This window comes from Hylobates moloch, unplaced genomic scaffold (genome assembly GCF_009828535.3).
Source record: "Hylobates moloch isolate HMO894 unplaced genomic scaffold, HMol_V3 SCAFFOLD_9, whole genome shotgun sequence".
In the NCBI taxonomy this organism is placed as follows: Eukaryota; Metazoa; Chordata; class Mammalia; order Primates; family Hylobatidae; genus Hylobates; species Hylobates moloch.
In genome coordinates, this window is record NW_026652284.1 from 542,176 (window position 1) to 569,725 (window position 27,550).

General features: G+C 64.2%; 2 protein-coding genes across 4 annotated transcripts in view; one reads left to right on the plus strand and one right to left on the minus strand.

The window, feature by feature from the left end:
- Positions 1-19,241, plus strand: SAMD11 (sterile alpha motif domain containing 11). 3 transcript variants are annotated; one of them, XM_032758541.2, is made up of 14 exons: positions 1-1,004; positions 2,069-2,160; positions 6,239-6,420; positions 7,122-7,172; positions 10,962-11,086; positions 14,048-14,137; positions 14,280-14,420; positions 16,079-16,241; positions 17,054-17,169; positions 17,318-17,396; positions 17,466-17,977; positions 18,187-18,311; positions 18,617-18,727; positions 18,827-19,241. In XM_032758541.2, the coding sequence occupies exons 1-14, from the start codon at positions 488-490 to the stop codon at positions 19,070-19,072; spliced, it is 2,550 nt and encodes an 849-aa protein (XP_032614432.2). In that variant the 5' UTR covers positions 1-487; the 3' UTR covers positions 19,073-19,241. The 3 variants fall into 3 exon arrangements, with proteins under 3 accessions (XP_032614432.2, XP_058300020.1, XP_058300021.1); XM_058444037.1 differs by having other exon boundaries at positions 488-1,004; positions 18,617-19,147; XM_058444038.1 differs by lacking the exon at positions 1-1,004 and adding an exon at positions 1,543-1,623 and having other exon boundaries at positions 18,617-19,147.
- Positions 19,176-27,550, minus strand: part of NOC2L (NOC2 like nucleolar associated transcriptional repressor) — a 16,297-nt gene continuing 7,922 nt past the window's right edge. Inside the window, exons 11-19 of the mRNA XM_032758540.2 lie at positions 27,294-27,433; positions 26,402-26,513; positions 23,407-23,520; positions 23,047-23,148; positions 21,258-21,401; positions 21,030-21,143; positions 20,403-20,538; positions 19,981-20,058; positions 19,176-19,719 (exon numbers count right to left, since the gene is read on the minus strand). Coding sequence (XP_032614431.1) covers positions 19,613-19,719; positions 19,981-20,058; positions 20,403-20,538; positions 21,030-21,143; positions 21,258-21,401; positions 23,047-23,148; positions 23,407-23,520; positions 26,402-26,513; positions 27,294-27,433 — 1,047 coding nt within the window. The 3' untranslated portion in view covers positions 19,176-19,612. The remainder of the gene's footprint in view (positions 19,720-19,980; positions 20,059-20,402; positions 20,539-21,029; positions 21,144-21,257; positions 21,402-23,046; positions 23,149-23,406; positions 23,521-26,401; positions 26,514-27,293; positions 27,434-27,550) is intronic.

Sequence of the window (27,550 nt, forward strand, 5' to 3'; positions counted from 1 at the left end):
GCGGCGGAGTCTCCCAAGTCCCCGCCGGGCGGGCGCGCGCCAGTGGACGCGGGTGCACGGCTGACGCGGCCCGGGCGGCGGGGCGGGGGCTTGGGACCCCCGGGCGGGGCGGGGACTCTGCAACTCCTCGCTGCCAGGCTCGGCCTGGCGGGTGGGTCGGCGAGCCGGGCGTGGGACTGCCCTGGGCGCGGGACTCCAGACGCCCCGCGGAGCCCCAAGGCCCTGGAACTGCGGCGCTCCGCGAGTTGATCCGGGATCGATAGCAGCTCCATGTCTCGGGCCGCCGAGGCCCCGCCGGCCGGCTGGGCAGTCCGGGGAGGCCTGGGGGGCGGCGCGGAGGAGGCGGCTGCGGGCGCCGAAGCGCAGTAGCGGACGGGGTGGGCTCGCGGCCAGGCGCCTCCGCGCCCCCCGCGACCCAACTCCAGCCCGGGTCGGAATAAGTTGCTGCCGCCGGCGGAGAGCGGAGCTGCGGAGCCACCGGGGCGCCATGCCGGCGGTCAAGAAGGAGTTCCCGGGCCGCGAGGACCTGGCCCTGGCTCTGGCCACGTTCCACCCGACCCTGGCCGCGCTGCCGCTGCCGCCGCTGCCGGGCTACCTGGCGCCACTGCCCGCAGCGGCCGCCCTCCCCCCGGCCGCCTCGCTGCCCGCCTCGGCCGCCGGCTACGACGCTCTACTGGCCCCGCCGCTCCGCCCCCCGCGCGCCTACCTCAGCCTGCACGAGGCCGCCCCGCACCTCCACCTGCCCAGGGACCCGCTGGCCCTCGAGCGCTTCTCGGCCACCGCGGCCGCGGCCCCGGATTTCCAGCCGCTGTTGGACAACGGCGAGCCGTGCATCGAGGTGGAGTGCGGCGCCAACCGCGCGCTGCTCTACGTGCGCAAACTCTGCCAGGGCAGCAAGGGCCCGTCCATCCGCCACCGCGGAGAGTGGCTCACGCCCAACGAGTTCCAGTTCGTCAGCGGCCGGGAGACGGCCAAGGACTGGAAGCGCAGCATCCGCCACAAAGGTGCCGCCGCCCCTCCCTTCGCTGCCGGGACCCGCGGGCCCCGACCCCATCCCAGCCCGACTCTGACACCCGCGGGGGCGCGGGCCGCCGCAGTCCCTCCCTTCGCTTCCTGGGGACCCGCGGGCCGCGACCCCACCCCCTACCGGACTCGGACACCCAGGAGCCTCCGGCTCGGCTGAGGGGGCGCTGCAGCTCCAGGGCTGCGCGGGGACACCCCCTCCGCGCGCGGAGGCCTCGGTGGTCACGGGCAGATCGCCCTCCGCTGCACCTCCCCCCAGCTTGGGCCACAGCGCTTGGGGCTCGCGGGCCGCTCCCTCCGCTCGCTCGGAAAGTCTCTGCGAGGCTCCTGGGCCTTAAGGCCCGAAGGAAGTTTACGGGAACTCGAGAGAGCGGGCAGGAGGCGGGTTGGGAGGGCGCGGAGCCCCGGGTTCTGGGGAGAGTGGAAGGGCGCACGTGCGGCCGGGTGCGAGCGTGCGGCGGGCGAGGCTGCGGGGCGGGGCGGGGGCGCGCGCGGAGCCCGAGCGGCGGCGCCAGGACACGCAACCTGTTTTGGCGTCTGCGGGCGCCTGGCCCCAAGGGTACGACGCCGGGGCGCCTGAGCCGGGACACAGAGGGCGAGGTGAGCGCCAGGCGCCGCGGGGAGTTAAAAAGTTCGGGACCTGAGCGGTGCGTGGCTCCGCGGTGGCCGCCTCTTCCTGCCGCGCAGGCCGAGGGTCCCGACGGAGCCGCTCACCGCTCCGGGACTCAGCCTTTCTGGGTCCGGCCTGCGGTTCCCTCGGGGCCGGGGAGAGGGTGGAGCGCGGGAGGAGGGGCGCCGGGTGGGGACGCCCAGGCCCTTCGTCGAGGGAGGGCGCTCCACCCGGGCTGGAGTTGCAGAGCCCGGCAGATCCTTGCGGCGTTCGCGAGGGTGGGGCGGGAAGCGGGCTGGGAAGTCGGGCCGAGGTGGGTGTGGGGGGTCGGGGTGTATTTCGCCCACGAGCCGGGAAGGGGGTACTGGCCCTGCCGCCGACTGCGCCGAGAAGCGTGCCGCTCCCTCACAGGGTCTGCCTCGGCTCTGCTCGCAGGGAAAAGTCTGAAGACGCTTATGTCCAAGGGGATCCTGCAGGTGCATCCTCCGATCTGCGACTGCCCGGGCTGCCGAATATCCTCCCCGGTGGTGAGATGCGGGGCTCGGTTTGGGCTGGGAGTTACTCTTCCCTGCGGAGCTTGTCCCTGGGGTTTTCAGGGTTTTCAGGATGGAGAGTCCTAACCTCACCCCTGCGGGTGTGCTGGAGGGAGCCTCCGAAGGGCCGGGGGAAGCGGCTTTACCTCGTGCTCTCCCAGCCCTTGTACCTGGACACGGGGAGGAGTCCTCGGGCACCCGAGCCCCCTCCCCGTGTGGAGACAGGGTGGCCGCGCTTGTCTTAGAGCCTCCCCTTGGGTGCCTTGGAGCTGCTTCTCCTCGAGTCCTGGGTCAGGGTCTTCTCCCTGGGAGGAGTAATTCAACGCGGGCCTGGCACTGTGCCCTGTCACCGCCTGGGGGTCACCGTGTTCTCTGGCCCAGCTGGTGAGGTGTGATTCTGGGTACGGCAGCGTTTTGGGGAGCTACAGGCTTGGGTGTGAGTGATTTGTGTCTCTGGGTGCTGAAGGCCAGAGGATGCAAGGGCCTGGACGTTGAAGTGTGTCCTAGGGACGCAGAGGCTAACCAGGGGCACAGTCTTTGCAGTATGGGCCTTTGGTGTCCAGGGAACTGGATTGGAGGCTGGTTCAAGGCCTCAACCCAGGGTAGACAGCTATGGAGACCCTCACTGAGGGAGCAGGCAGGAGAAACGGGGATGCTGGGAGCTGCCTTCTGCTCAGGGAGGCACCTGCACCCCCAACCCAGTCTCCAGCCCCCTAGTTGGGCAGCGAGGGTTAGAGGATTGATCTGAAAAGGAAGAATGCCTGTTGGGAAGAACCAATTTGGAGCCAATTAGGGCCACGGCTGCTGGGTGTAGGGGCTGCAATTCCTGACACACTCAGGAGTCCCTTCTTCCAGGAAGGGGTAGGAGAGGCAGAGGTGCAAAGTGGGCCTGAGGGGCCCGGGCCCACCTCGGCTTGCCTGCTTTGGGCCTGAGGTAGGGTGGGGGAGGGGATGCCCAGGGGCCTGTGAGCCATGAGTGCTGTAGCTTGGGGGCTGGGAGGCTGCAGGCGCACCTGTGAAGACAGCTGGTCCCTCAGACATAAAGCATGTTGGGCAGGGGAAGGGGACACAGCTGCACTTCACCCATGTGCCCGCCTGACACACAATCCGACACGGACCTGCATGCACAGGCAGGCAGCTCACAGAGTTGGCAGGCAGCTCACAGAGTTCCCAGGCAGGTGTGTAGAGAGCCGGCAGCCCCCTGCCTGCTGTCAGAGACCTACCTGGGGCAAGAGGCCAGTTCCCTCCTTTCAAGCAGCTGGTGCTGGAGAGGGCTCCTCTGGGCAGCCCGCTGTCTAGCCTTGGGTCTCTGGATGGGAGCGGCCCCCTTGAGGGCCCCCCCAGGAGTGGGGAGCAGGCGGCCTGAGCCCAGCGTCATCTCTTCTGACATTGCTTCCATGGGCATTTCCTCCCCAACCCTCGGCCACAGCCAGGAGATACCCCCCCACCTGGGGCTCCCAGGTCCCTGCCCTGCATGAGGGACGGCTCAGATCCAGGCCTGCCTCTGCCAGTCCCTCCCAGGCCTGTCCCGCACCCTCCCCCCGGCCCCTCCCAGGCCTGTCCCGCACCCTCTCCCTAGGAGGCAACTCCAGGGGCCCATTCTTTCCAGCCCCCGTATTTCTCACTCAGAGGCTGTCTCCCCTAAGCCCCATGCCAGGTCCATAGGTGTGTGCACCTCATGGTCACAGATACTCCAGGACAGAATATGAGTGTGTGTGTGCCTTGGGGACCCTGCACGGGGGCCCTGCAGGCCAAGCACCTCCCAAGAGGAGATGCTGTCAGGGGCGGAGTTTTCAGATCTGTGTGCTGTGGCCGAGGTCTTTGGTGTGGAGGGGGTGTGTTCTGTCCTTGGGCAGGGTGGGTGGCAGGGGAGCTGTCCTGGTCCTCAGCACCCCCATCAGCCACCCCAGACCTGCCCTCCAGGTGCCTTGGGGTGTGGCTGGGGTGCCGGTGTGTCCGCACGCCCAACTCTGCGCATCACGGGGCTGAGGCTGGCACACAGCCTGGGCTGCATTCCCAGCCAGCCGGCCCTGGCCTCCTTCCAAGGGGCAGTCTTCTGGTCCCTGCTTCTCTCTCTTCGCCATCCCACAGACAAGAAGCAGAGAGAAAAGCATTGTGTCTTCTTCTCAAAAGAAGGGAAGTGGGAGGCCGGGCGCGGTGGCTCACGCCTGTAATCCCAGCACTTTGGGAGGGCGAGGCGGGTGGATCACGAGGTCAGGAGATCGAGACCACCCTGACTAACACGGTGAAACCCCGTCTCTACTAAAAATACAAAAAATTAGCCAGGCGTGGTGGCGGGCGCCTGTAGTCCCAGCTACTCGGGAGGCTGAGGCAGGTGGCGTGAACCCGGGAGGCAGAGCTTGCAGTGAGCCGAGATCGCACCACTGCACTCCAGCCTGGGCGACAGAGTGAGACTCCGTCTCAAAAAAAAAAAAAAAAAAAGAAGGGAGGTGGGAGAGGAGAGGCTGTCAGAGCTTCTAAGCCCTGGTGCTTGGGCTGCAGAAGGGTAGAGCTAAGTGGAACTTCCCAGCACAGCACACTCCAGACAGGCTATGGCTGTTGAAGGGACCCCTGAGCTCCAGCTGACACGCGGAGGCCTGGGCACAGACAGGCATCGCACCTACAGCCGTGGCCCCACTCTATTGTCATTGGTGTTGGGGGCAGCCCAGGGCCAGGGCAGGGTCTTAGCAGGGGCCTTGGACCCCAGGCCCCATCCCCTGACCAGCAGTGCTGCGGTTTCCCACTGAGCTGTTGTGGAGAGAGCAGAGGGGACCCAGCGCAGGCCCAGTGGCCGGTGAGGGGAGACGTGGCTCTGGGACAGTGGCCTCCACATGGGTGGGGGGATGCTCCAGCTTCCAGACCCTTGGGGAGGGGGCACTGCCCAAACTGAGCTGGCGCTGGGGCTATGCATTTGAAGGTGATGGTGGTTCTAGGTCTGAGGAGGACACCCTCCTAACAGCCTCATCCCCAGCTCCGGGCTGTGTTTTGGCGACAGGAGGGAAGAAGTCCGAGGAGACCTCAGGGACTGAACGGAGGAGAGAGTTAGCTGGACGCGCTCAAGGGCTCTGCCACCTCCCGGAGCCAGCGGCCTGTTACTACATTTTAAAAAGCCTCCCGCCCACTGGAAAATAATCAATAGCTTTCCTTTTTCCCTGGGGGTGGCGGGACCTAAAAACACTGGAGGAGTCCAGAAGTGCTGCGGGCACGTCCACCGCGTGTGTGCGTGAGCTCGGGGCTCGGCTGTGCTCTGCAGGGATCGCAGCGGGCATGTCTGTGCTCCCACTCGAGGCACCCACAGCTCCACGCACTCGTTCGTGGGCGCAAGGGAGATGGGAGAAAGGAGCCGTGTGAGAAATACCGGGCAGGGCTGGCAGAACAGAGGAGCTGGGCTGGTCAGGGCTCCTCATCTGGTGACCTGTGAGCCCCGGGCCTGCAGTCTGCGAGGGTTCAGCTCAGACAGTTGCCAGTTGCCTTGCACCAGGCTGCAGCTGCCCCCAAGCTGGGCTGTGCGTGGCGCTGATGAAATAGAAAAGGGCATTCGCTTGTCAACGTTGGCATCGGTGGCAGGGTGTGGTGGGGCAGAAGGGTCACAAAATATGGGTGGGATTGGCAGGCAGATACGTGGAGGTAACGTGTGCACTTGAGGGCACGTCCACTAGAACCAGCCCCAGGCCACAAGCAGATCCCAGGAGACACACAGGAGCCCTAAGAAGGGAGCTGGGAGTGAGGGGCACACAAGCCCGGACGGAGGCCTGTTGCACATGGGGTGGCCCCAACTCAGGCCCCGGAGTTGGCCGGGACCCTCTAGCATCCTCAAGGGCTGAGCCAGTGGGCATCGTCTGTAGGAGGATGCCCAACTGAGGCCCCGTCTCTTGCTCTCCTCTGGGTCTCTGGCCAGCTGTGGCTCCTGCTGGCCCCAGGCCCATCCCAGAGGCAGGTGGAGGGAGGATGGCTACTCTGAGGGCACCTCCGCCATGCTTGGGGCTGGGCCTGGGGTGCGAGGCCAGGGCAGACCCCCGGGAGATGGAATGGCCCGGTCCAGCCTCACCTTCCTCTCCTCCTGCCCCACCAGAACCGGGGGCGGCTGGCAGACAAGAGGACAGTCGCCCTGCCTGCCGCCCGGAGCCTGAAGAAGGAGCGAACTCCCAGCTTCTGTGCCAGCGATGGTGACAGCGACGGGAGTGGCCCCACCTGTGGGCGGTGGCCAGGCTTGAAGCAGGAGGATGGTCCGCACATCCGTATCATGAAGAGAAGGTACTTGGACCAGGGCCGGACAGGAAGGCGCAAGGCTCAGATGGGGCTGGACGTTCAGGCCTTCAGCTGCTCAGATGAGAGCGTCCACACCGGCCTCCCACACCTTCCCTCAGATGCTGGTCTTTTTGGGGTCCTGTGTAGGTCGCAGGCAGGAGCTGTTTCCTCATCTGCCCCGTCTGGTGTCCTCTCCCACCTCTGCTCTGCAGCGCTCACTGGCAGGAGGCAGGTTGGCAGCAGTTGGGACCCAGAGGTCTGCACCTTCCTGGGCCGATGCTGCAGCTACCCTTGCTGACCGGGTCTCAGTCTGGCCAGGGCAGCTCCAGCAACAGGGAGCTCCATTCAGGCTCATGACTGGCTGTGCAGAAGCAGCCTCGGCCCCCACCTGCTGTACAACACGAGGGCTCCTCTGAGTGCACGGCAACAAGCCAGAGGGAGAAGGGGCCTCGGTTCTGTTCTTCCTGACGCATGTGTCTGCTGAGGCTAGGAGCTGGCTTTGGCCCATGGGCCTGTCCTAGTAGGAGACCCCAGTACGTTGAGCCAGTAGCAGGTGGTGCTGGGCACAGCAGCTGCCTTCGTTCACTGCCCAGGGCTGTGGCCCAGCAGGGCGCTGACCCGAGACAGGTCTGCACACGCCCTGCTGTCCTGCGGCTGGGGTCTGGGGCCTCCAGAGCAACCTGGACCTTCTGCTTCCCTTCCTGCAGAGTCCACACCCACTGGGACGTGAACATCTCCTTCCGAGAGACGTCCTGCAGGTAGGAGCCGTGCTGTGCGTGCATAGAGGGGGCCGTGACTCCCCTCCCTCCCTCCCACCCCTGCCCGTGGCCTGCTGTCCGCTGTCCGCTCTCTTAGCGTGAGCTGATGCTGGCTGAGCGTCTGCCAGGTTTGACGTGTGCTGCAGGGTTGTCCCCCAGCCCGGGAGGCAGACAGTGTTGCACCCAGTTGAGGCTGAGGGACCCCAGACCTAGTCAGATGCAGCTCTCGGCAGCAGCTCAGCTGTGAGTTCCGGGCAGCCCGGCCCTGGAGTTAGAGTGCACTTCCTCCCATGTGAGATTGGCCATTTGAGCCCAGAAATGAGACCCACTGGCAGGTGAGAATGCTGACGCGTGAGTGGGGCCTTGGAGGGTGTGTGGAGCTCACTCCGGCAAGGGGATGTCTGCAGAGTGGAGGAACAGGGAAGGGCGTGTAGGAGGGAGGCGGAGTGAACCTGGCAGCTCTGGCTCAATTGGACGCTGAAGGGTCTTGGATGCTGGGCCTGTGGGCACCGTCCTCTAGGCCGGGAGCCAAAGTTCTTGAGCAGGGCAGTGACCAGGTGTATGTTTGGAGAAGGTCCCTCTGGAGGCCCTCCTGGCAGACGGGGGATTGGATTCAGGCTGTGGAAGCAGGATGGTAGGGGGTGTGATTCCAGGATGTGGGAAGGAGACAAAAACGAAGAGCCCCGGGGAAGAGGTCAAGGGAGTTGGGGGACCCGAGTTCCTGGCTCCAGGGGGAAGCAGGTGGTCAGTCTGTGAACAGAGCTCAGCTGTGGATTCTGTCAATGGGGTCAGGTCTTACCCTGTGGCTTCCAGGGCAGCGAGGCAGGAAGGAGGCGTCCGCCGCAAGGCCAGCTTCCTGGGGCCAGAGCCGTGAGGGCCCAGGGGACCTGCATGTCCTGGCTCCACGCCAGATGTGTTTATTTATGTCTCTGAGAATGTCTGGATCTCAGAGCCGAATTACAATAAAAACATCTTTAAACTTATTTCCACCTCATTTTGGGGTTGCCAGCTCAACTGATCATTTTTATGAACTGTCATGAACATTGATGACATCTTATGAGCCTTTTACTTGGGACACTACAGAATAAATTTGTCAGCGAGGCCTGTAGGGAAACCCAGCCGCGGTTCCCCCCACCCCGCTCCAGTAATGGCTCCTCCTGCCTGCAGCCCCCTCCTCCGTCCGCCTGGCCTCAGGAATGCAGCGTCCCTTGGCAGCACTGACAGCTGGCAGCCTGGGGTGCCCTGGGAAGAGGCCAGGTCTTCCGTCCTGCACAGGCCCTAGAAGGGGCTAGAATGAGTTTCGAATCTCCCAAGGGCGAGGTTTCGGTCAGAGGGGAGGGCGTACTGGGGTCCCCGAAGGAGAAGGCGCAGCACACCTGAGTGGACAGAAGCCTCCGCCTGTCGACCTGACCCTGGTGTCTGGTCAGAGTGGGTGGTGGTCCCTGAGCCCAGCGGCCACACGGGCTCCCAGGCCATGTCTGTGTTTCTTTCGGCCTGTCCCTGGGTCCTTCTGCCTCTGCAGGCTCCCACAGAACACACTGCCAGGCCACCTCCATCTGTGTGTTCATTTGCTCCCATCCATTGGTCTCCACCCATCTGTCCGTCTGTCCTTCCATCCCTGTCGCCCTGTCTGGCTGGCTCTGCAGTGACCACCTGCCATTTGGAGCCGGCGGAGCCCCAGGCCATCCTCCTCTGCCTCAGGAACCCAGGGTGGCAGATGCTCCTCGAGCCATTGTTTGCAGGCGGGGACTTGGCCCCTCTCTCCTGGGCCCCTGAGCTGGTGGGAAAATGGGCAAGGGCTGGACTGTGTGGTCATCACTGAGGGGCAGTGGCGGGAGGCTTCTGTGTGGGGAGCTGAGGTCACACCTGCCAGGCTCTGGCCTCCCCCTCACCCTCTCCTTCCTGCGCCTCCTGCCCCGGCCCTGACTGCTTCTCCCAGCTTCCCCAGCTCCTGACCTGCAGCCCAGCCCCACCACAGAGACCCGCAGGGGTTCGTCCCTTGTGCGAAGCAGGGTGCAGAGGGCATTCTGTGGTTTGAGGACCACGCACTGATGTGCCCGGGCCAGGTTCCTGCTTCTTCACTCTGGGACGTCCAAGGCATGTTTCTTTACATAAAACTGGCATAACTGGCTCACTCAGTAGCCAAGTGACCAGAACAGGTTTTCAGGGGCTGGGCCAGGCCAGGCTGTGTCGGAACCTCAGGAGCAAACTCCAAGGCAGAGACCGGGGTGGGGAGGGCAGGTGGTACCCAGTTCCCCACCGGGTGCCACTGCCCAGCCACAGCCCCTCCACCCAGCTGTCAGTCCCTCTCTCACTTTCCTTCTGGGCGCCAGGCTCGGGGCTCACGGCCAGCCCCCAACCTCTGGAGTCTCTGCGAAGCTAGTTCTCCTCCTGCAGGCGTCCCAGGGACACCAGAGGGGGGATCCCTGGGGAGAACTCCATGGCAGCTGTGGCTGCCAGGCCAGCCCGCAGCCCCCACCCCATGCTGAGGCCAGCAGTCCTCTCCTGACACCCCCGCATCGATTAGGATCATGGAAGGGATGAGACTCGCTGCCGATTAATCCCATAAAGTACTTACTCCCACCCAGCTGCCCTTCTGGGTGCCTGGGGGGGCTTCCTTTCCCACTGGGAGCCGGTGGGGGTGGGGGAGCACCGTCATCTAGGTCTACTGGAAGGTTTAGAGCCCAGCCTGGGAGTCTTTGGTGCTGAAACGGATCTGCTTAGGGGCAGCCCTGGATTAGCCCAGCTCCAGCCAGCCCAGGTCAGGGGAGCCAGGCTATTTAACGAGGTTTAGGGTCGGCTCCCAGGTCACTGTGCAGAGGCTTCACCAGCGTCAGTGCAGCCAGGAGGCTGCTGCGTTACAGGTGGGCAGGGGAGGCTGCTGCGTTACAGGTGGGCAGGGGAGGCTGCTCCGTTACGGGTGGGCAGGGGCTGTGCTGCAGGAGGGCTGCTCAGGGAGTGGCGCCTGGACCCTGAGCCCCTTCTCTGCTGACCTGGGGGGAGGCTCACGGAACCAGGAAGGGGTGGAGGGCCGTGCTCCACACAGTTCCTCCCACTGCTCTCTGGGACTCCGTGGATGTGGGATTTGGCTGAATTAGCAAGAAGAGGAGAGACGAGGGAAGAAAAGAGTTAAATGCATGTTGATTCCAAGCCCCCACTTGCCGGGGGGACAGCGGGAGGTTGGAGTACGCAGCCCTGGTGCCTGGTGCCAGCTGCATGTGTCTGCCGGTGCTGTGTGTGCATGGGGCGCATCTCATCAGCTGCAGGACTGTGGTCTGGGCCTCAGTTTCCTCGTGTGCAGAAATCGGGGGTCGGGATGGTTGCAAGTTTTCACCGAAATTCCTGCCCAAGGGGCTGGCAGCTCACATATGGCGCATTCTCTCCTGGGGCCTGTCCTGCAGGACTGCCCCCAAGCAGATCGGCCTCTTCCCGGGCGGGGTCCCTCTGCCCGGTGGGCCCCTCGACCCCCTTTGAGGCAGGGAGTGAGGTAACTGTGCAATTCCCTGTGGAGGGTGTGAAAGCAGAACCGGCTGGCTGCTCCACACAGACCCTCCCCGGAGCAGCAGTGGGGTCCCAGGTCCCAGTGCCAGGTTCTGTGTCGCTTTGACCTGCTCCGTGGGTGTGCACACAGTGGCATCACGGGCCACATGCCGAGGCGTGGGCACAGCAACGCGGCACTCAGAGGTCATCCCCACTCTCACACGCAGAGCTAGGCACTCTGTGTGCCCAGGCTGGGCTCCAGCCTCGCAGCTGCCCACGGGGTCAGCTTTTCCCGGTCTCGTTCTGCAGCCAGGACGGCAACCTTCCCACCCTCATATCCAGCGTCCACCGCAGCCGCCATCTCGTTATGCCCGAGCATCAGAGCCGCTGTGAATTCCAGAGAGGCAGCCTGGAGATTGGCCTGCGACCTGCTGGTGAGGAGCACAGGAGGCCTGAGGGCGGGGTCGGGGCTGTGGGGCCAGAGGACAGTGGCGTCTCCACTCAGCACCAGAGCAGCCTTGGCAGGCAGCCAGAGAGGCAGGAGGAGCGGCCTGTCCCCCGGGGCTGCATGTGATGGTAATTGTGTTAATCCCAGCCAGCGGGGCAGACAGGAGGCAGACGCCGTGGCTCCGCTGTGGCTGCCGCTGGGGTGGGCTTGGAGTAGCCGGGGCCCTGCCACCCCCTTTTCACAGGGCAGACGTAGGCGTGACCTCAGGTTCAGAAATGCACACCCTGGAGGAACGCACTCCTGCAGCGCATGCCTGACTGGTCCCGCCTCCTAGGGCTCCTGGACGGAAGGGGTCCCGGTCCTGCCTTCTAGAGTTCCGGGAAGGATGGGGTTCCGGGAGGGATGCGGTTCCCGGAGGGAAGGAATCCGGAGCCTGAGGGAGGTGCTGCTGCCTGGTCACAGTCGTGGGGGGACAGGAGTCCCTGGCACAGGACCTCAGAGGGAGGGGGCAGTTTGGGGACCCAGGCCCCCCTCAGAGGGCACTGCTGTAGAGAGGGGCACAGCAGAGCCTCAGCCCCAGGGCAGGCTGTGAAAGGATGGGGGGGCGCCCCTAAGGCCCTGTGGACCCTGGGCAGGGGTGTTCCCAGCAGGGCCTGCATCTCTTGGGAAGGTGGGGTGGGGGAGGCCCACCCCCATCTGCGTCCCCCATCCGCGTCCTGGTGCACCTGGGTAGGCCCTTGTGGGGCCGGGTCGGGGCAGCTTCTGATGCCGCGTTGGCGACAGCTGGGAGGCGGTTGATAAAATCTAATTGCCCCATCGATCCAGCAGAGCTGAGGGAGCCCCACAATGATTGAGATATTCTGAGCCAGCAGGCCCTCCCCTGTGCCTTCACACGGGGAGACCTCCTCAGGTACATGCGTGTGCGTGTGCAGGCATGTGTGTGTCGGGTCCTGTGGGGTGCACGTGATGGGGGCTGCCCGGCAGCTCTCACCCATGGAGTCAGGACATGTTCGTGCACTTCCGGGCTCACAGGCTCTACAGGGCCTCGCGTGTCCTGTGACCTGTGTCCAGGTCTCCCACACGCACTCCATGTCAGGGTCCGGCCTGCTCCCCGGAGCTTCCTCTTTGAGGAGGCATTCACCTCTTCTCCCTTCCTGTGACCCCAGGAACCACACACACATCCATCCCGTTCCCAGCCCGGACCCTCCTGCTGAGCTCCACCTCCCTGAGCCCTGGGCTGTGAGGGACTCAGAGCAGGTTCTGCATCTGCCTCTGTGAGACCGCTGGGGTCCGTGAGTGAGGAGTGAGCATAGCCTCATCGGCCTTCCTGCGGTCTCGTTGCAGGCCCCCTTCCACCTGCCCCCCCCAACCCAGTCACCTCCCCCAGGCTATGAGGAGGCCTTAGCCCCCCACAGAACTGAGAGGGTAGTTTCCACCGTGTAAAATGGAAAACTGACTGCCAGGAGGTGAGAGGCCTTGCTAACCCTGAGGGCATGTGCATGGTGGGCCAGGCGGCAGGTATGGGAAAGAGCCAGGTTCCCCCAGCCTTGGCCCACCCCCTCCCAGCCCACCGAGCTCTGGCACCGGAGGCTGTGGGGGAGACAATGGCTCCTCGGGGGCCAGAGCAGTGGTGCCTGGATCCGTGTGTGGCCAGGTGCCCCCGCCGCCCGCCGGGCCCAGCCACCCTATCTGTCACTGAGGTGGGGACCCTGGACCAGGCCGTGGGACTGACCCTCTCTCTGGGGCCGGGCCTGACAGCAGCCGGGCCAGGATCAATAAGTTATTAGCACCGCTCTGTCAGCTGTAATGTGGGATTGATCGGTGTGGCCGCCGCACTTCCCCAGCCTGATAAAAATGACAGATTAAGGGAATAAGAAAAAGGAATTAGGCCTAGAGCTGACGGCAGGGCTTGCAGGGGGACAGGCTTGGGAGCCCCACTGCCTAGGCCTCATGGAGGTCTTGGCTCACGGGGGGGTGGCCCCTCACCCCACCCAGCTAGAGGCCTCATGACGATGAGGAGGGGCCAGAGTCGGAGGCACTGGCTGGCCCGGGAGACCCCCAGGGCGTGGAGTCAGGCTTCGGAGGAGCTTGGGGTGGGTCGGAGATGGGTACATGGATGGTGTGGTCTGGAATGGATGTGGTCGGCAGGACCCAAGGGAGGACCTCGGGAGAGTGGGCTGGGCCTGGCCTGGGCCTCCCCTCTTGCCACCTGCTGGGCTGTGTTTGGGGCTAGGGCTGGGTTGGCCCCGTGGCTGAGGAGGTGGGTTAGGCTACTGGGAGGTGCACCCCAGAAGCCCAGAGCCTGGCTGGGCTGGTGGACAAGGGCGTGACAGCCACGCCAGGGTGCTAGCTCAGGCAGGACTGGGCCAGAGAGGAGGACTTGGCCTCCTGGGGGCAGGGATGGGTATGACCAAGTAGGAGGCCTGGGAGTGGAGGGGCCTCGAGGCGGCCTGGGGGGCCCTCAGCCGGGTGACTCACGGAGCGGGAAGAGGTCAGGTGTGAGGTCCTTCCCGGCTTGTCTCACCCCACGCTGGCATGTGACCCTGCACAGCCCGCCCTCACCCCTGTCCAGGAGGGGAAGGTGGTGCCTGGTCAAACCAAAAGCTTTTTATTCTTCTCCAGGCGGATGAGAGGGGGGCTCGTTAACTTGCACAAGAGGCTAGGCTGGCGGGTGGGGCAGCTGGGTGCCTGCTGTGGATCTCTTCTGCACACACACACCAGCACCAGGGCCAGTGTCAGAGCTCCCCTGTGCCCCTGCCCTGCCACAGCCAGGCGTGATGTCCTCTGCGCTGAAGGCTGGGGCTGCCAGGGCTGGGCAAGGCCTGTACTCACCAGGACCAAGGGCCCCCTGAGAGATGGTGGGTGCGGTCCAGGCTGAGCAGGAGCAGGGGCTGGGTCCCCCTTCCATTCCTTGAGATGCAGGTGGGCACTCACTACCCTCCCGCAGGTGACCTGTTGGGCAAGAGGCTGGGCCGCTCCCCCCATATCAGCAGCAACTGCTCCTCAGAGAAGAGGGCACGAAGCGAATCCCCTCAAGGTAGGAGTGTGGCTGGGACGAGGAACAGGTCACCAGGGGAGGGGGCAGTCCTTGAGGGTCCCCTGGACCTCGAGCAGGCGCTCTAGAGGGGCGTGGTCCTCGGCAGTGCCTGGAGAAACCTCTCACCCGGGGTCCTCCACAGCAGAGGCGCTGCTGCTGCCGCCGGAGCTGGGGCCCAGCATGGCCCCGGAGGACCACTACCGCCGGCTTGTGTCGGCGCTGAGCGAGGCCAGCACCTTTGAGGACCCTCAGCACCTCTACCACCTGGGCCTCCCCAGCCACGGTGAGGACCCACCCCGGCATGATCCCCCTCATCACCTCCCCACCCACGTGTGCTCGGCCATTCCTGTTGCTGAGGCTCTGCTGACACCAAGGCCAGCCAGGCTGGATGCAGGTCCCTGGAGGATCCCCTCTGCCACACATCCTGCCCCCTGGCCACACCTCCATGTCCCCCAGGTCCCCAGGCTCATGACTAACTCACATTTTATATATGGAGAAATGGAGTCTGGGGTGGACCCAGGTGAGGGTGGGCGGTGGGCATTTCAGCAGCAGCCCCTGAGGAGAGCAAGCTCCTGGACCCTGTGGTCTGTGAGTCGTCTCTGCAGCCAGGGGACGCTGACCTGCCAGATGCCTGCCCCAGGATCCTGGGGAGGGGCAGTGAGCAGAAAGGCCGGGCTGGGTGCAGTGGGCACTTGGCCACCAGGACTCCCCAGGTGCTGAAGAGACCCCAGCTGGAGGGGCTGCCCCTTTCCCTGGGTCGGCTCTGACCCTGTCCACCCCACCTCAGGACGTTCTCCAGGGTCACTCCGGGATGCACTCGGACCCCCTGCCCGCTGCACTGAGCCTCCCAGGCCCCAGCCGCCAGCCTGGCAGGGGAGCTTGGCTTTTCCGGCTAGAGGTGGGTGGGGGCGCCGGGAAAGGAGGCAGGATTCCTCACACCAGGCACCGTCCCCCAGGGCAGCTCAGGCACCAAGAGCCTGAATAATTCACCAAATGTTAATAATTTAAAAATCCTCCTTTTCAATTGCTTTCCCTGCTCTGCCTGGGGCCGCTCTGCTGGCCGCGCGGGGGAGGGGGCGCCGGCCGCTGGGGAGCGCGCTGTCAATCAGGCCGCGCCGCCGCCCCCGCCCCGCCGCGGAGCAGGCTGTAAATAACCCCGGCCGCGAGCGCTGGGGCGCTGGGCCCCGCTGGGATCGATGCGGGCGGCCGCGCCGGCTGGGCTCTGCGGGCTGGCACCCGGCCCTGGGCGGGACCCACCTCCGCTTTCGGGTAATTAATTTATAAACAGAGGCGGCGGTGGAGCTGGCGGAGCCTGCACAGTGGGGGCTGCGAGGACTCCCGGGCCTGGGCGGGAGGGAGAGGCAGAGAGACCTGGGACGCGGCGCCTTAGACGCAGGCGCTGCGTGCGCGTTGGGGCGAGTGTGGCCACGCGGGATAGTGACCCTGCGCAGCTGGGACTGGGCGACCCCTGTGCTAGTGTGGCGTGCATGCACGGGCGCTGCCTTTGTGACAAGCTTTGGCCAGCCGTGTCTACTATGGGGACCTCAGATTTTCTTGCTTCCCACCGAGGAGGGGGTCCCCTGGGCGGTCAGCCCCCGGCTGGCTCTCCTGGACTCTCTCGCTGCCCCGCAGGCGCTGTGGCCTGGGGACCTCTGCACAGCCCCTCCCCGCAAGGCTCAGCTGCCTGTCTGGCCAGAGGCCTCCAGGCACCCGGCTCCCCTTCGGGGAAGAGCTTTTCCCGACCCTTCCCCGCCCAGCATCTTGTCTGCCGCCTCGGCCCTGTGGCCGCCCATCCTCCTGCCCCGTGCCCGAGACCAGCCCAGGGGCCGAACACGGCCGAGTGGTGTGGTCAGTTCTCCACTTCGGTGTTCTACGATACGACGCGGGCTGGGGAGGGGGGGCGTATAGCCGGGGAGGTCACTGCTGTTGTCCCCCACCCAGATCTTCTGAGGGTCCGGCAGGAGGTGGCAGCCGCAGCTCTGAGGGGCCCCAGTGGCCTGGAAGCCCACCTACCCTCCTCCACGGCAGGTCAGCGTCGGAAGCAGGGCCTGGCTCAGCACCGGGAGGGCGCCGCCCCAGCTGCCGCCCCGTCCTTCTCGGAGAGGTACTGGGGTGGCTGCCGTTTTCTGCTTGTTTCTGGGGTGCGGCCCGCACCCCCACGTTCTCAGCCACCAGCACGCGCCCCGAGTGTGCCAAGCACTGTGTTCAAGTCTAGGTTCGGGTCCGGGCAGAGGGTTTCGGGTGTGACACCGATCTGGGCTGCAGTGTCGAGGGCGCTACTGGGGTGCGTGAGGGAGGCTGAGGCCGATCAGGGGGTTCCCTGGAGGAGAAGCCAGAGAAAGGGAGAGCTCCAAGTCTGGAACCCAGGGGTCAGTCGTGAGGGGTCGGCCAGAGGACTCAGAGCTGGAGGCGGAGGGGGTCCTGGCTGGCGCTCAAATTTAGACGCCGGCGCCGGATCTGTTCCCGGCACAGACCCGGGTTTCTCGGGTCCAGGAGACAAGGCGGGGCGGGGGCGGGGGGCCTGGAGGAGGGAGGGGCCGCCTGAAGACCGAGTCCCCGCCCGGCCGCTGAGCCCGGCGTCTGCAGCTGCCTCCACCGCCGCCCGGATTGCGGCTGACGCCCCCGCTTCCCCCGCCGCTCGGGTCCGCAGGGGAGTGGAGCAGGCGGGGCCGGCGCCCCGCGCAGTAATTACCGCTGCAGCCGCCGCCGCCCGCCGGGTCAGCGCCTCCGCGCCGCCGCCGAGATTAATTGGCGCCGCCGGCGGGGGCGGGGATGGCGCGCGACCTGGGGCCGTAACGAGCTGCGCATCGACCGCCCGCGGGGCCGGCAATTAGCGGAGGCGGCGGGGGAGGGGCGCCGGGGCCTTTACGGGAATGGGGGCGGGGGGGGCGCCGCTCATTGCGCTGCCGTCCACAGGGAGCTGCCGCAGCCGCCCCCCTTGCTGTCGCCGCAGAATGCCCCTCACATCGCCCTGGGCCCCCATCTCAGGCCCCCCTTCCTGGGGGTGCCCTCGGCTCTGTGCCAGACCCCAGGTGAGGAGGCGGGTGCGCGTCCCCTGGGATCCCGCGTGGAGGCCCGCGGACCCGTCCCTGCCGCTGTCGGAGCCGAGACGGACGGGGTAGGGGGCTGCAAAGGGCGGGCTCGGACCCGCCGACCCCGCGTTGTCCCCCTCCCCACCAGGCTACGGCTTCCTGCCCCCCGCCCAGGCGGAGATGTTCGCCCGGCAACAGGAGCTCCTGCGGAAGCAGAACCTGGCCCGGTAGGTGCGGGAGACGGGCGGGGCCGCGCGGCCCGGGAGGCGACTGACCCGCGTCTACCCCCGACCCAGGCTGGAGCTGCCCGCCGACCTCCTGCGGCAGAAGGAGCTGGAGGGCGCGCGCCCACACCTGCTGGCGCCCGAGGCCCCCCTGCGCCCCAACGACGGCGCCGAGGAGCTGCCTCGGCGCGGGGCCCTGCTGGTGCTGAACCACGGCGCGGCGCCACTGCTGGCCCTGCCCCCTCAGGGGCCCCCGGGCTCCGGACCCCCCACCCCGTCCCGGGACTCTGCCCGGCGAGCCCCCCGGAAAGGGGGTCCCGGCTCTGCCTCGGCCCGGCCCAGCGAGTCCAAGGAGATGGCAGGGGCTAGGCTCTGGGCACAAGATGGCTCGGAAGACGAGCCCCCCAAAGACTCGGACGGAGAGGACCCCGAGACGGCAGCTGCTGGGTGCAGGGGGCCCACTCCGGGCCAAGCTCCACCTGGAGGGGCCGGCGCCGAGGGGAAGGGGCTTTTCCCAGGGTCCACACTGCCCCCTCCGCTGCCCCTGGGCTTCCCCTATGCCGTCAGCCCCTACTTCCACACAGGTGGGCACCCCCACACTCTAGATCCTTCCAGAGGGCACAGGACTGGCAGGCCGCCTGTGGAAGGGTCTTGGGGGGAGGAGGGGCCGTGGGGAGGAAAATCCCCCTTAGGCACCCGTCCCACACCTGAGCAATTGGGGCACACGACGGTCAGGAGACGGGCGGGCATGGGAAAGCCAGCCAGAGCCCTAGTAACACACCCCACAACTCAGGCGCCGTAGGGGGACTCTCCGCGGATGGGGAGGAGGCCCCAGCCCCTGAGGACGTCAGCAAGTGGACCGTGGATGACGTCTGCAGCTTCGTGGGGGGACTGTCTGGCTGTGGAGAGTACACTCGGGTAAGGGGAGCCCCAGTCCCTGGGGCGGGGCTGGAGCTGACTGGCACTCACTACCTCCCTGGAAAGGATGGTGGGGTAGGGCTATTCCCCAACGCCCTCTCCCTCCCTAAAAGCAGTGCGTAGCAGGGCCTGGACTGTGCACCCCACCTTTTTTTTGGCCAGGTGTCTTCTGCCTGACACCGACTCAAACCCAGATGATCGTTGTTTTACAAAAACTTCCGCGAGCTGCACAAACAGCTCCCCTTGGCTCTGCTGGGCTGGAGGATGGAGCAGGCACCCGGTCCTGACCCTCCCTCATCTTCCAGGTTTTCAGGGAGCAGGGGATCGACGGGGAGACGCTGCCGCTGCTGACAGAGGAGCACCTGCTGAGCACCATGGGGCTGAAGCTGGGGCCCGCCCTCAAGATCCGGGCCCAGGTGAGCCACTGGGGAGTGAGGTCAGGGTCTCCAGACCACAGCTGGGCAAAAAGCTCTGGGTGGGTGTGTACCAGCCCCCAGCAGGCCATCTCTCTGCAGGTGGCCAGGCGCCTGGGCCGAGTTTTCTACGTGGCCAGCTTCCCCGTGGCTCTGCCAATGCAGCCACCAACCCTGCGGGCCCCAGAGCGAGAACTCGGCACAGGAGAGCAGCCCTTGTCCCCCACGACAGCCACGTCCCCCTATGGAGGGGGCCCCGCCCTTGCGGGTCGAGCTTCGCCCAAGCAGGAGAATGGGACCTTGGCTCTACTTCCAGGGGCCCCCGACCCTTCCCAGCCTCTGTGTTGAGGCTGCCGGGGGCAGGGGGTGGGGCCACACACATCTCCAGGAGCCACCACTCAGTACAATGGGCTGCCTCCCACAGCTTTATTTCTTTCGGTTTTGGATGCAAAACAAAAAGTTTTAAAGGAAACTGTGACTTCAAAAGAAAGGAACACATTTCCAAAGACTTGGGGGAGTGAATGCAGAGCCTGATGCGGATGGACCAGGTCTGCAGGCGGAGGACAGAGGTGGTGGAAGGGGCCAGGGGCCTGCAGGCCTTCCCCTTGGAACTGGGACTGGTCTCAGTCTGCTGACGTCAGGGTCAGCTCCCCCGCGGAACTGACTTCAACAGCCCACAGCTGTGGGGTTTCAGCACCCACGCCAGCCCAGCCCAGTCCAGGTCTCGGTACGTTTGGTCTTTCACGCTGAAAAATAAATAATAAAGTCTGTCCCCTGTCGACTGCCTCCCCCAGCTGCACAGACGCCAGTCTCTAGGCCTGACTGCCAGAGATGGGGAAACACTGGCCACCAGCCCAGCGGCCCCTATAGGCCCCCAGATGGGCTGCCTCAGTCCTCCTCTGAAAGCTGCAGATCCTCCAGCTCGTCCTCCGGCCCCTGGGCCAGCCGCTGCAGCTCCCCAGGGGCCAGCCCCGCCTCTGCGTCTGGGTCTCCATCTGTAGGGAGAGATGGAGGCTACATAAATTTTGCTTTATCGGGAAGCCAGCCTTGAGAGTTACTCATCACTAATTAATCACGGCACTAATTAATTTATCCCTGCCGCTGTTGCTGGCTGCCAGAGAACAGAGCATTTGGCCTGGCCTCCCCAGGGAGGGAAAAACCTGGCCCAGAAACCCCTGCCCGCCCGGCCCACGTGGCTCTGCCCTCCCGCCAGATGGGCTCACAGGGCCACACCCTCTCACCCCAAGACCACTCACCTTCCGAGTTGCTGCTGTCCTCCTCGTCCTCTTCATCCTCTTCCACCCCAGGCCGAGTGCTCAGGCGCCTCAGTATCCCTGAGGAACAAGGAGCAGAGTCCACCAGCAAAGTCACAGCAGGGGCAGGAGGTGGCCAGGCTCACAACACCCACCCCTCCGCTGACTTCCAGCAGGTGGAGAGGAGCCCTGGGGAGGAACTGGGAGGTCACAGGCCTGGGGACAGGGTTACCAATCCCAGTAGGCCTTTACTTCAAGGAGGGAAGGCGCTGGCACCAGAAGCCTGGGAACACTGAGGTTGGCCCCAGCCGGGCCAGAGATGGGTGAGCCCTGCAGGGTGGGTACAGGTGGCCCTCGTGGCTCCGGGAAGCCCAGCAGAGCCCTCCAGGCCCACCCTTCCCCTGGGAGCACCAGGTAAGACCCACCTCTCTCCGAGAATCCCTCGGTGTCGTCTTCTTCAGAGCTGTTCAGGTCAAAGAGGTCTTTAAATTGCTTCCTGTCCTCATCCTTCCTGTCAGCCACCTTCCTTCTTTTGATTTCAGGGAAGTTCAGGTCTTCCAGCTGGAAGACCAAAGAGCCAAGGGCTCAGGTGGGAGAGGACAAGGGCTGGCGGCCACAGCAGGGCCAGGCATCACCAGACCCACCACCAGGACTGTGTGGCCAATTTCTAGTCCCCTCTCTGTTCCCGAATCAGAAAGCCATTCTCCAAGTTATCCATCCCATGTCCAAGGTCAAAGGCAGAGCCCTTCCTGCTTCTCCCCACCTGCCCCTGGTGCCCACATGCTGGCCTGGGTGATGAGGTCAGTCTAGCCACTCCACCTGCCCAGAGCCCCCAGCCCATCAGGCCTGAGAGGGTGTGGCCTCCCCAACCCAGTGCAGCCTCGGGCTTCCCCTCCCTGGAAACGCCTGGCTCTGGCCAGTTCTGCAACACCTATCCCCTCTCCAAGCCTGGCACTGTTTCCAAACCCTTGCCCTGGTCTCAAGTCACAGTGAGCTAGATCTGAAACCCAGCAAGTCACACCACACCCCCAGGCCCCCTCGCCAAGCCGCACCCGCTCTTTGCCACTGATCTCCAGCTGGATCTCCCGGTCACGCAGCTTGCGCCAGTGGCTGTAGTACAAGGTCAGGGGGGTCCCCTCTTCACGGGTCAGCTTCTCCCAGGCTTCCTGGGGGGTTGGGGGAGTTCAGGGTCATGCCTCACCCTGGGCAAACCCCACATGTAGCTGGGGCTACACCCGGGCAGGTGCCCTCAGGTGGCACTACCCCCAGGGCCCACTAACCACTGCCTGCTGGTCAGAGACGCCGAAGGAAACCCTCTGGCGGCGGCTGCAGATGTGCGCCGAGTTCTCCTGAACCTTCCCAAGCAGCTGCTGCACCTGCCGGCAGTAGTTGGCCACCTTGCACTCCCGGAGGAACAACTTCAGCTGCGGAAGGGAGGGGTCAGCCACTGAAGCCCAGGGCCGTTCCATGTGCACAGCTGGCCCAGGTCCCGTGCAAAACTACGCGTGGTGGCCACGGGGATACCCCAGGAGGGGGCATGGGTCCCATCTCAGGGCTCAAGTGCATAGCTGTTGCTGCTGGGGTGGCAGAGGCAGAATCAGCCCACCCTCTGGGCCAACCCTGCCCGCTGCTCACCTCTGGAAATAAAGTTTTATGCCAGGCGCGGTGGCTCACGCCTGTAATCCCAGCACTTTGAGAGGCTGAGGCGGGTGGATCACCTGAGGTCAGGAGTTTGAGACCAGCCTGGCCAACATGGTGAAACCCCATCCCTACTAAAATGCCAAAATTAACCGGGTGTGGTGGTGGGCGCCTGTAAACCCAGCTCCTTAGGAGGCTGAGGCTGGAGAATCGCTTGAGCCCAGGAGGTAGGTTGCAGTGAGCCGAGATCGCACCATTGCACTCCAGCCTGGGCAACACAGCGAGACTCCATCTCAAATAATAATAATACTAAAATACAGTCTCGCTGACGTACAACCACACGTGTCCATTGCATGGTCCTGCAGCTGCCTGTGCAGCTGAACATCCGTGGGAAGCAATGTTTACCATTTGGTCCCTTACCAAAAACATTTTCTGACCCCTACTCCAGACGCCGACCCCAAGCCCTTGAGTCCAGCAGCAGAGATGCCCCAGTGCCGGGCATCACCTCCCAAGAGGACATGGGAAGAACAGAGGCTGTGGCCCCTGCTGTGAGTGCCCTCCGGAAAGGGGGTCCCGGCTCTGTGCATGTGACACGTGTGTGGCCATGTGTGACTGAGTACACACACATGCACACACCTGTATCTGGATGAGCCTCTGACCAGTTGTGGCTCAGGTGAGCAGACCCCTCCTCCCCACACTGCACAAACCTATAGTCAGCACATCTGATTCCAGACACCAGGGCCAGACAGCAGGGCCCCCACCCCTCCCACTAGGCACAGGCCTCCCTGAGGCTGGAAACATCAGGGCTGAGAGCAAGCAGACCTCCCGTGGGGGCCCAGAAGAACTTCTGAGGACAAGGAGAACCCCCTCCTCCACCCCACTTCTACCTAAGGTGAGGCTGACGTGGGGTATTTGGCGGGGCAGGCTGGGCCTTCCTGTAAGGCTGACTGGGGGTATTTGGCGGGGCAGGCCAGGCCTTCCTGCCACCTGAGAAGCCACTCTACCCACTCCCCACACCCAGGATGGCCTGGGGAAGTGTGTGGTCAGGGTACCAGCCTGAGCCAGGGTCGGCACGCTCAGTCCCAACCCCGAAGTGAAGATCAGCCTTGTGGTTCCCACCGGGGAGGAAGCTGTTGTGCTCCCAGGGTCCTCAGCCCACTGCCCAGGCCTGCCCCCAAATCTCCTGAATGGCTTAGAACCCCTCGTCAGAGCCCCCATGGGCCCCAAGGACACCCGCAGGCTCCCACACCCCATCAGCCCCTCCACGGGGGCCCTACGGGTGGGGTTGCCAGCATGGAGCCTCTACAGCAGTCAGGCTCTGCCTCGGCCCCTGGTACTCGGGACAAGGGCACCGCCTACCGGCCGGGGGCAGCCAAGCCCATTATAAGACAGTCTGAATCGGCCACAAGCCGGTGTGGGCAGGACACACACCTGCAGGACCACAGGCAGCACTAGCTCCGGGAAGCCAATGCAGTGTGCCTGGCTGTGCAGGTACTCCAGGGTGAGGTCGTACAGCTGCTCCACCAGGCCATCCTAAAGAGCAGGGGAGAGGGCCGAGTGCATTAGGGAGAGGCTGGGGCTGGGCACTCAGGCCCCTTCCCCTCAGGCTGTCAGGGCAGCGACATCTCCAAGGCAGGGACTGTAAGGAAGGGGCCCCTGGGCCCCCAGCCCTGGGAGACCATGAAGGTCCATGCTCGAACTCGGAGGATGCCAGCTCCCTCCCATCCACCTCAGCACCCCCAAGCCCACCCTGGGAACTGCCCAGGCCCCTCCCCGGGAGGCCAGCCTCACCCGGTACGCCTTCTCCTGCAGGTTGACATTGGACAGCTTCAGGATCACGGAGAAGTTGATGGGCTTGGAGCTCATGCGCCCTGGCTTCCTGTTGAAGTCGACCTGCTGGAACATCTGCCCCAAGGGCCGTGTCAGGCTCTCTCGGCCCCGTGCCTGGTCCCCCTGGCTGCACCCTGGTCCCCCTGGTCCCCTCAGCCCCGCGCTTGGATGCACCCTGGTCCCCCTGGTCCCCTCGGCCCCACGCCTGGATGCACCCTGGTCTCCCTGCTCCCCTCGGCCCCACGCCTGGATGCACCCTGGTCCCCCTGGTCCCCTCAGCCCCACGCCTGGATGCACCCTGGTCCCCCTGGTCCCCTCGGCCCCACGCCTGGCTGGACCTGATCACCCTGGTCCTCAGGCTTCAGCACGAGGAGACCTAACCCGAGACCAGAGATGAGCAGCTAGGCATGGTCCCAGCCCCATGGCCCCACACAGCCTGCTGTGTCCCCAAGTGGGGCTCTGATCAGCAGGGAAGGATCAGGAACATGGGCCCTCTCCCAAAATCCTGGGAAGCACTAAGGACCCACGTCTGGAGACCTAGAGATCCCTGCCACACAGAGTACCAGGACAGCCCCCATTCCTGACAACATGGCACTAAGGCCCATCCTGGCCCTCAGCACGGCAACACCACATGGGGCTCCGTCCCGAGCAACCAGAGGATGCAGCAGCAACAGCAAAGACAGCAAAGAGGGCCGGACACGGGACGGGATGGATGGAGGTCAAGGGAGGCCTGGGGAGCCCCTCCCATACCCTCCACAGAAGCCACAGGCCGTGCACCTCCATAGGACATGCCAGGAGGAGCAGAGGAGTCAGCCCAGCCTCTCAGTCTTGTGACCTCTCCCCAACCACCAGGAGACCCCTCACACAGGAGCCCTCAGGCTGTGAACCAGAGAGATCCAGGGTACATGCTGGGGCACCCATAGGACAGAAGCAGGTTATGGGGGGCCCAAGGGTGGAGGCCCCAGCAAGAGACCCCACTCAGCAGGGGTGACTGCCAGACAGCTGAGCTCAGGTCCAGATGGAAAAACGCCCTGGTACTGATGAACCTCTGGGAGGGCACTGCCCTTCTCTAGCCTGGGCCGAAGTATGGGCAGACAACTGGCTTCCTGTCCAGACACCGGGGAAGGGCAGGCACGGCCTACAGCTTTGCTTTAGTCTTTAGGGTTTGCTTTTTCCGGAGAGGAGAGGCCTGCATCCCTGCGTGAGAGGGGCCTGCAGGGTGCGGCTGCAGTGAACCAGGGCAGTGCACAAGTGAAGAAACAGACGCTGCAAGAGAGTAAGAAAGCCCGCAGCCAAGGAGATTGGGCAGGGTAAACAGACACAAAGCATGCCTGGAGCTGGGCAGCAGAGCTAGAAGCCTGCAGACACAGGGGCCAGGCCAAGGGCTGGTAGGCAGAGACCACTGCTGGCTGCCATGGGAGTGAACGTGGCTTCCTGTGAACGTTCAGCATCCCTGCCTCGGTGGAAGGGGAATCAGAACGTGCCTGGGGCTTCCATACCTTCTGGACCCGGCAACCTGGGGACCCAGCCCCAAGGACAGCTGTGACACGACTCTGGGCCTTCATGAGGCTGAGAACTCATTAGATAAACAGGGTGGAGATCTTGAATCCCTAAATTTACAGTGGGCTGGGGCCGAACCCACCCACTGAATGTCGAAGCTTCGGACTCCAACCTTTCCCCACCTGAGTGGCATGTGCACGTGCAAGGATGCATGCACACAGGTGCACACACGCACAGGTACACACATGTAGAAGCACGTACATGCATACAGGTGCACACACGCACAGGTACACACACGCAGGCGCAAATGCATGCACACAGGTGCGCACACACACAGGTACACACGCAAACGCAGGCACACAGGTACACACATGCAGACGCATGTGCAAGCATACTGGGCACACATGCACAGGTGCACACATGCAGACGTACATGCATGCACCCAGGTGCGCAGGTACACGCACAGGTACACACGCACAGGCGCACACATGCACAGTACACACATGCAAATGCAAATGCATGCACACAAGTGCACACACGCAGACGCATATGTATGCAGATAGGTGCACACAGGTGCACAGATACGCAGACGCACATGCATGCACACAGGTGCCCACACACAAAGGTACATGCATGCACAGGTACACACATGCACACGCAAATGCATGCACACAGGTGCACACGCAGACGCATGTGTATGCGTACAAGTGCACACACAGGTACACACGCAGACATGCGTGCACACAGGTACACACATGCAGATATGCATACACACAAGTGCACACAGGTACACACACGTGCATGCATACAGGTGCACAGACACAGGTACACACTGGTATACACACAGACATGCATACACAGGTGCACACATGCAAAGGTACACGCAAAGGTACACACAAGTGTACGCATGCACACACCTGCAGGCACACACGCATTCATGGATGTGCGTGCACACACACACAAACAGATGCACACATGGATATGCACACACACACACAATTTACAGACCCATGCGCCCAGATGGTGCACCCACACACATGCATGCACGCATACACAAATGCAACCCCCCAGATATACACACCCCCCCCATACAAATGCATACACATGCACACAACTGTCAGGGTAGGGCCTTTCAGAGTGTACAGTTCAGCAATCAGACTTGGGTTTTGGCCCAGCTCTCCTCCTGCAGACTGCAGTCTTGGGCAAGCACCTACAGGGTCAGGTCCTGGCATCCTCAAGCACAACCCTAGCAGCAGCTGCCTTCATCCCCAGTGGCCCCACGTTCCCCAACACTGCCCCTAGCACGCGGAGGAGCACCGTCCTCATGACACCCGTGACAAGGAGGAGGCCAGGGCTCTGGGAGGTCGCTGGACAACTCAGCACAGACGCCCTGAGCAGCAGATGCTCCCTACAGGAGCAGGCAGAGGTGCCACACACCCATCACAGCCTCACTCACCTCCAGGATGAAAGGCAACACTGGGATGAAGGCCCCCGAGCTCCCCGAGAGCAGCGTCAGGGCACGGATGCAGTGCATTCGCAGTGGGTAGAAGCGGGCAGTGGGGATGAGCCTGGGGGTGGGAAGGCCAAGTGAGCAGAGGCCCCGGCTCTGGCAGCCCCTGCCCCTCCCCCACTGTCTTGGACCCCCTCCCCACTCACCGACATCAGATCCCTAAAGCAGGACAAGGCAAGTCTGAACCCCAGGGACCTGCACCCCTTGCTCAGCTATGGGGCTGCAGGCACCTTACGCAGTTTTCAGCTTAATTTCATTTTAACACAGTGCCAGGAGTCATCTGTTCCTGCCTCCTCTCCTCTCTGTTCCCAGCTTTCGTGCTTCTTCCCTTGGACTTCCCACCCCCCTTCCCAGCCTTGAGTTTCTAAGGCTCAGCCAGACAGATGCTCCCTCCTGGCCAAAGAGGCCACAGAAGCGTCCGGCCAAACTGCTGCTCCCACCTTTTCCTGCTGCAGCCCCTACCATGCCCGGACCCTCCTAAGTGCTCACACCCAAAACGCAGTTCACTGCATCAGATGTGTTCCACCCAAGAACCCCACGTAATGAACCAAACTCACTGCAAACTGCACACAAGCCCCCAGAACACACGCCGGGTGGCACCCCAGGCGGCTAAATCGCTGTTGGAGGAGCTCATGTCACAGGTGCCCACCAGCCCTAGCTCTCCAGAATGCAGAGCATCTCCCCGTAGCAGGTACAGGGACCCCAGCCGTTCCTCAGGGATGGCCAGGACACAGACTCAGGCCCCAAGGCCCTGAACGCCAGAGGCACCACCCACACAGTCCCAGCAAATTTGCTTCTCCTGACCCTCCCGCACAACCCTGCCCACCCCACAACTCACTTGATACAGCCAATGATGACCTGGGCAAGCGGGTAGACCAAGGGCTGGAGGGCTTCGCTGGGACCCGCAGTGCTGAGGACCCGGCACCACAGGAAGAGGCAGTGCACGTACTGCCAGTTGTACACAGACTGGTACGTTTCCTGGTCAGACAGAACCACTTCAGCTACTGGCCAGGCTGACGCACATCCCTCCCGGTCCGGCACAGCAATCATTCCTCACCTCGCACGCGGGGTCTCAACCCATCCACCCTTCCCCCA

What these genes read in the sequence shown, in the direction of transcription:
- SAMD11 (XM_058444037.1), top strand. Translation starts at nt 488, where the DNA reads ATGCCGGCGGTCAAGAAGGAGTTCCCGGGCCGCGAGGACCTGGCCCTG. An exon ending in TTCCGAGAGACGTCCTGCAG is followed by an intron (nt 7,173 to 10,961) that starts GTAGGAGCCGTG and finishes CTCGTTCTGCAG; the next exon opens with CCAGGACGGCAACCTTCCCA. An exon ending in GCCCCGTCCTTCTCGGAGAG is followed by an intron (nt 16,242 to 17,053) that starts GTACTGGGGTGG and finishes TGCCGTCCACAG; the next exon opens with GGAGCTGCCGCAGCCGCCCC.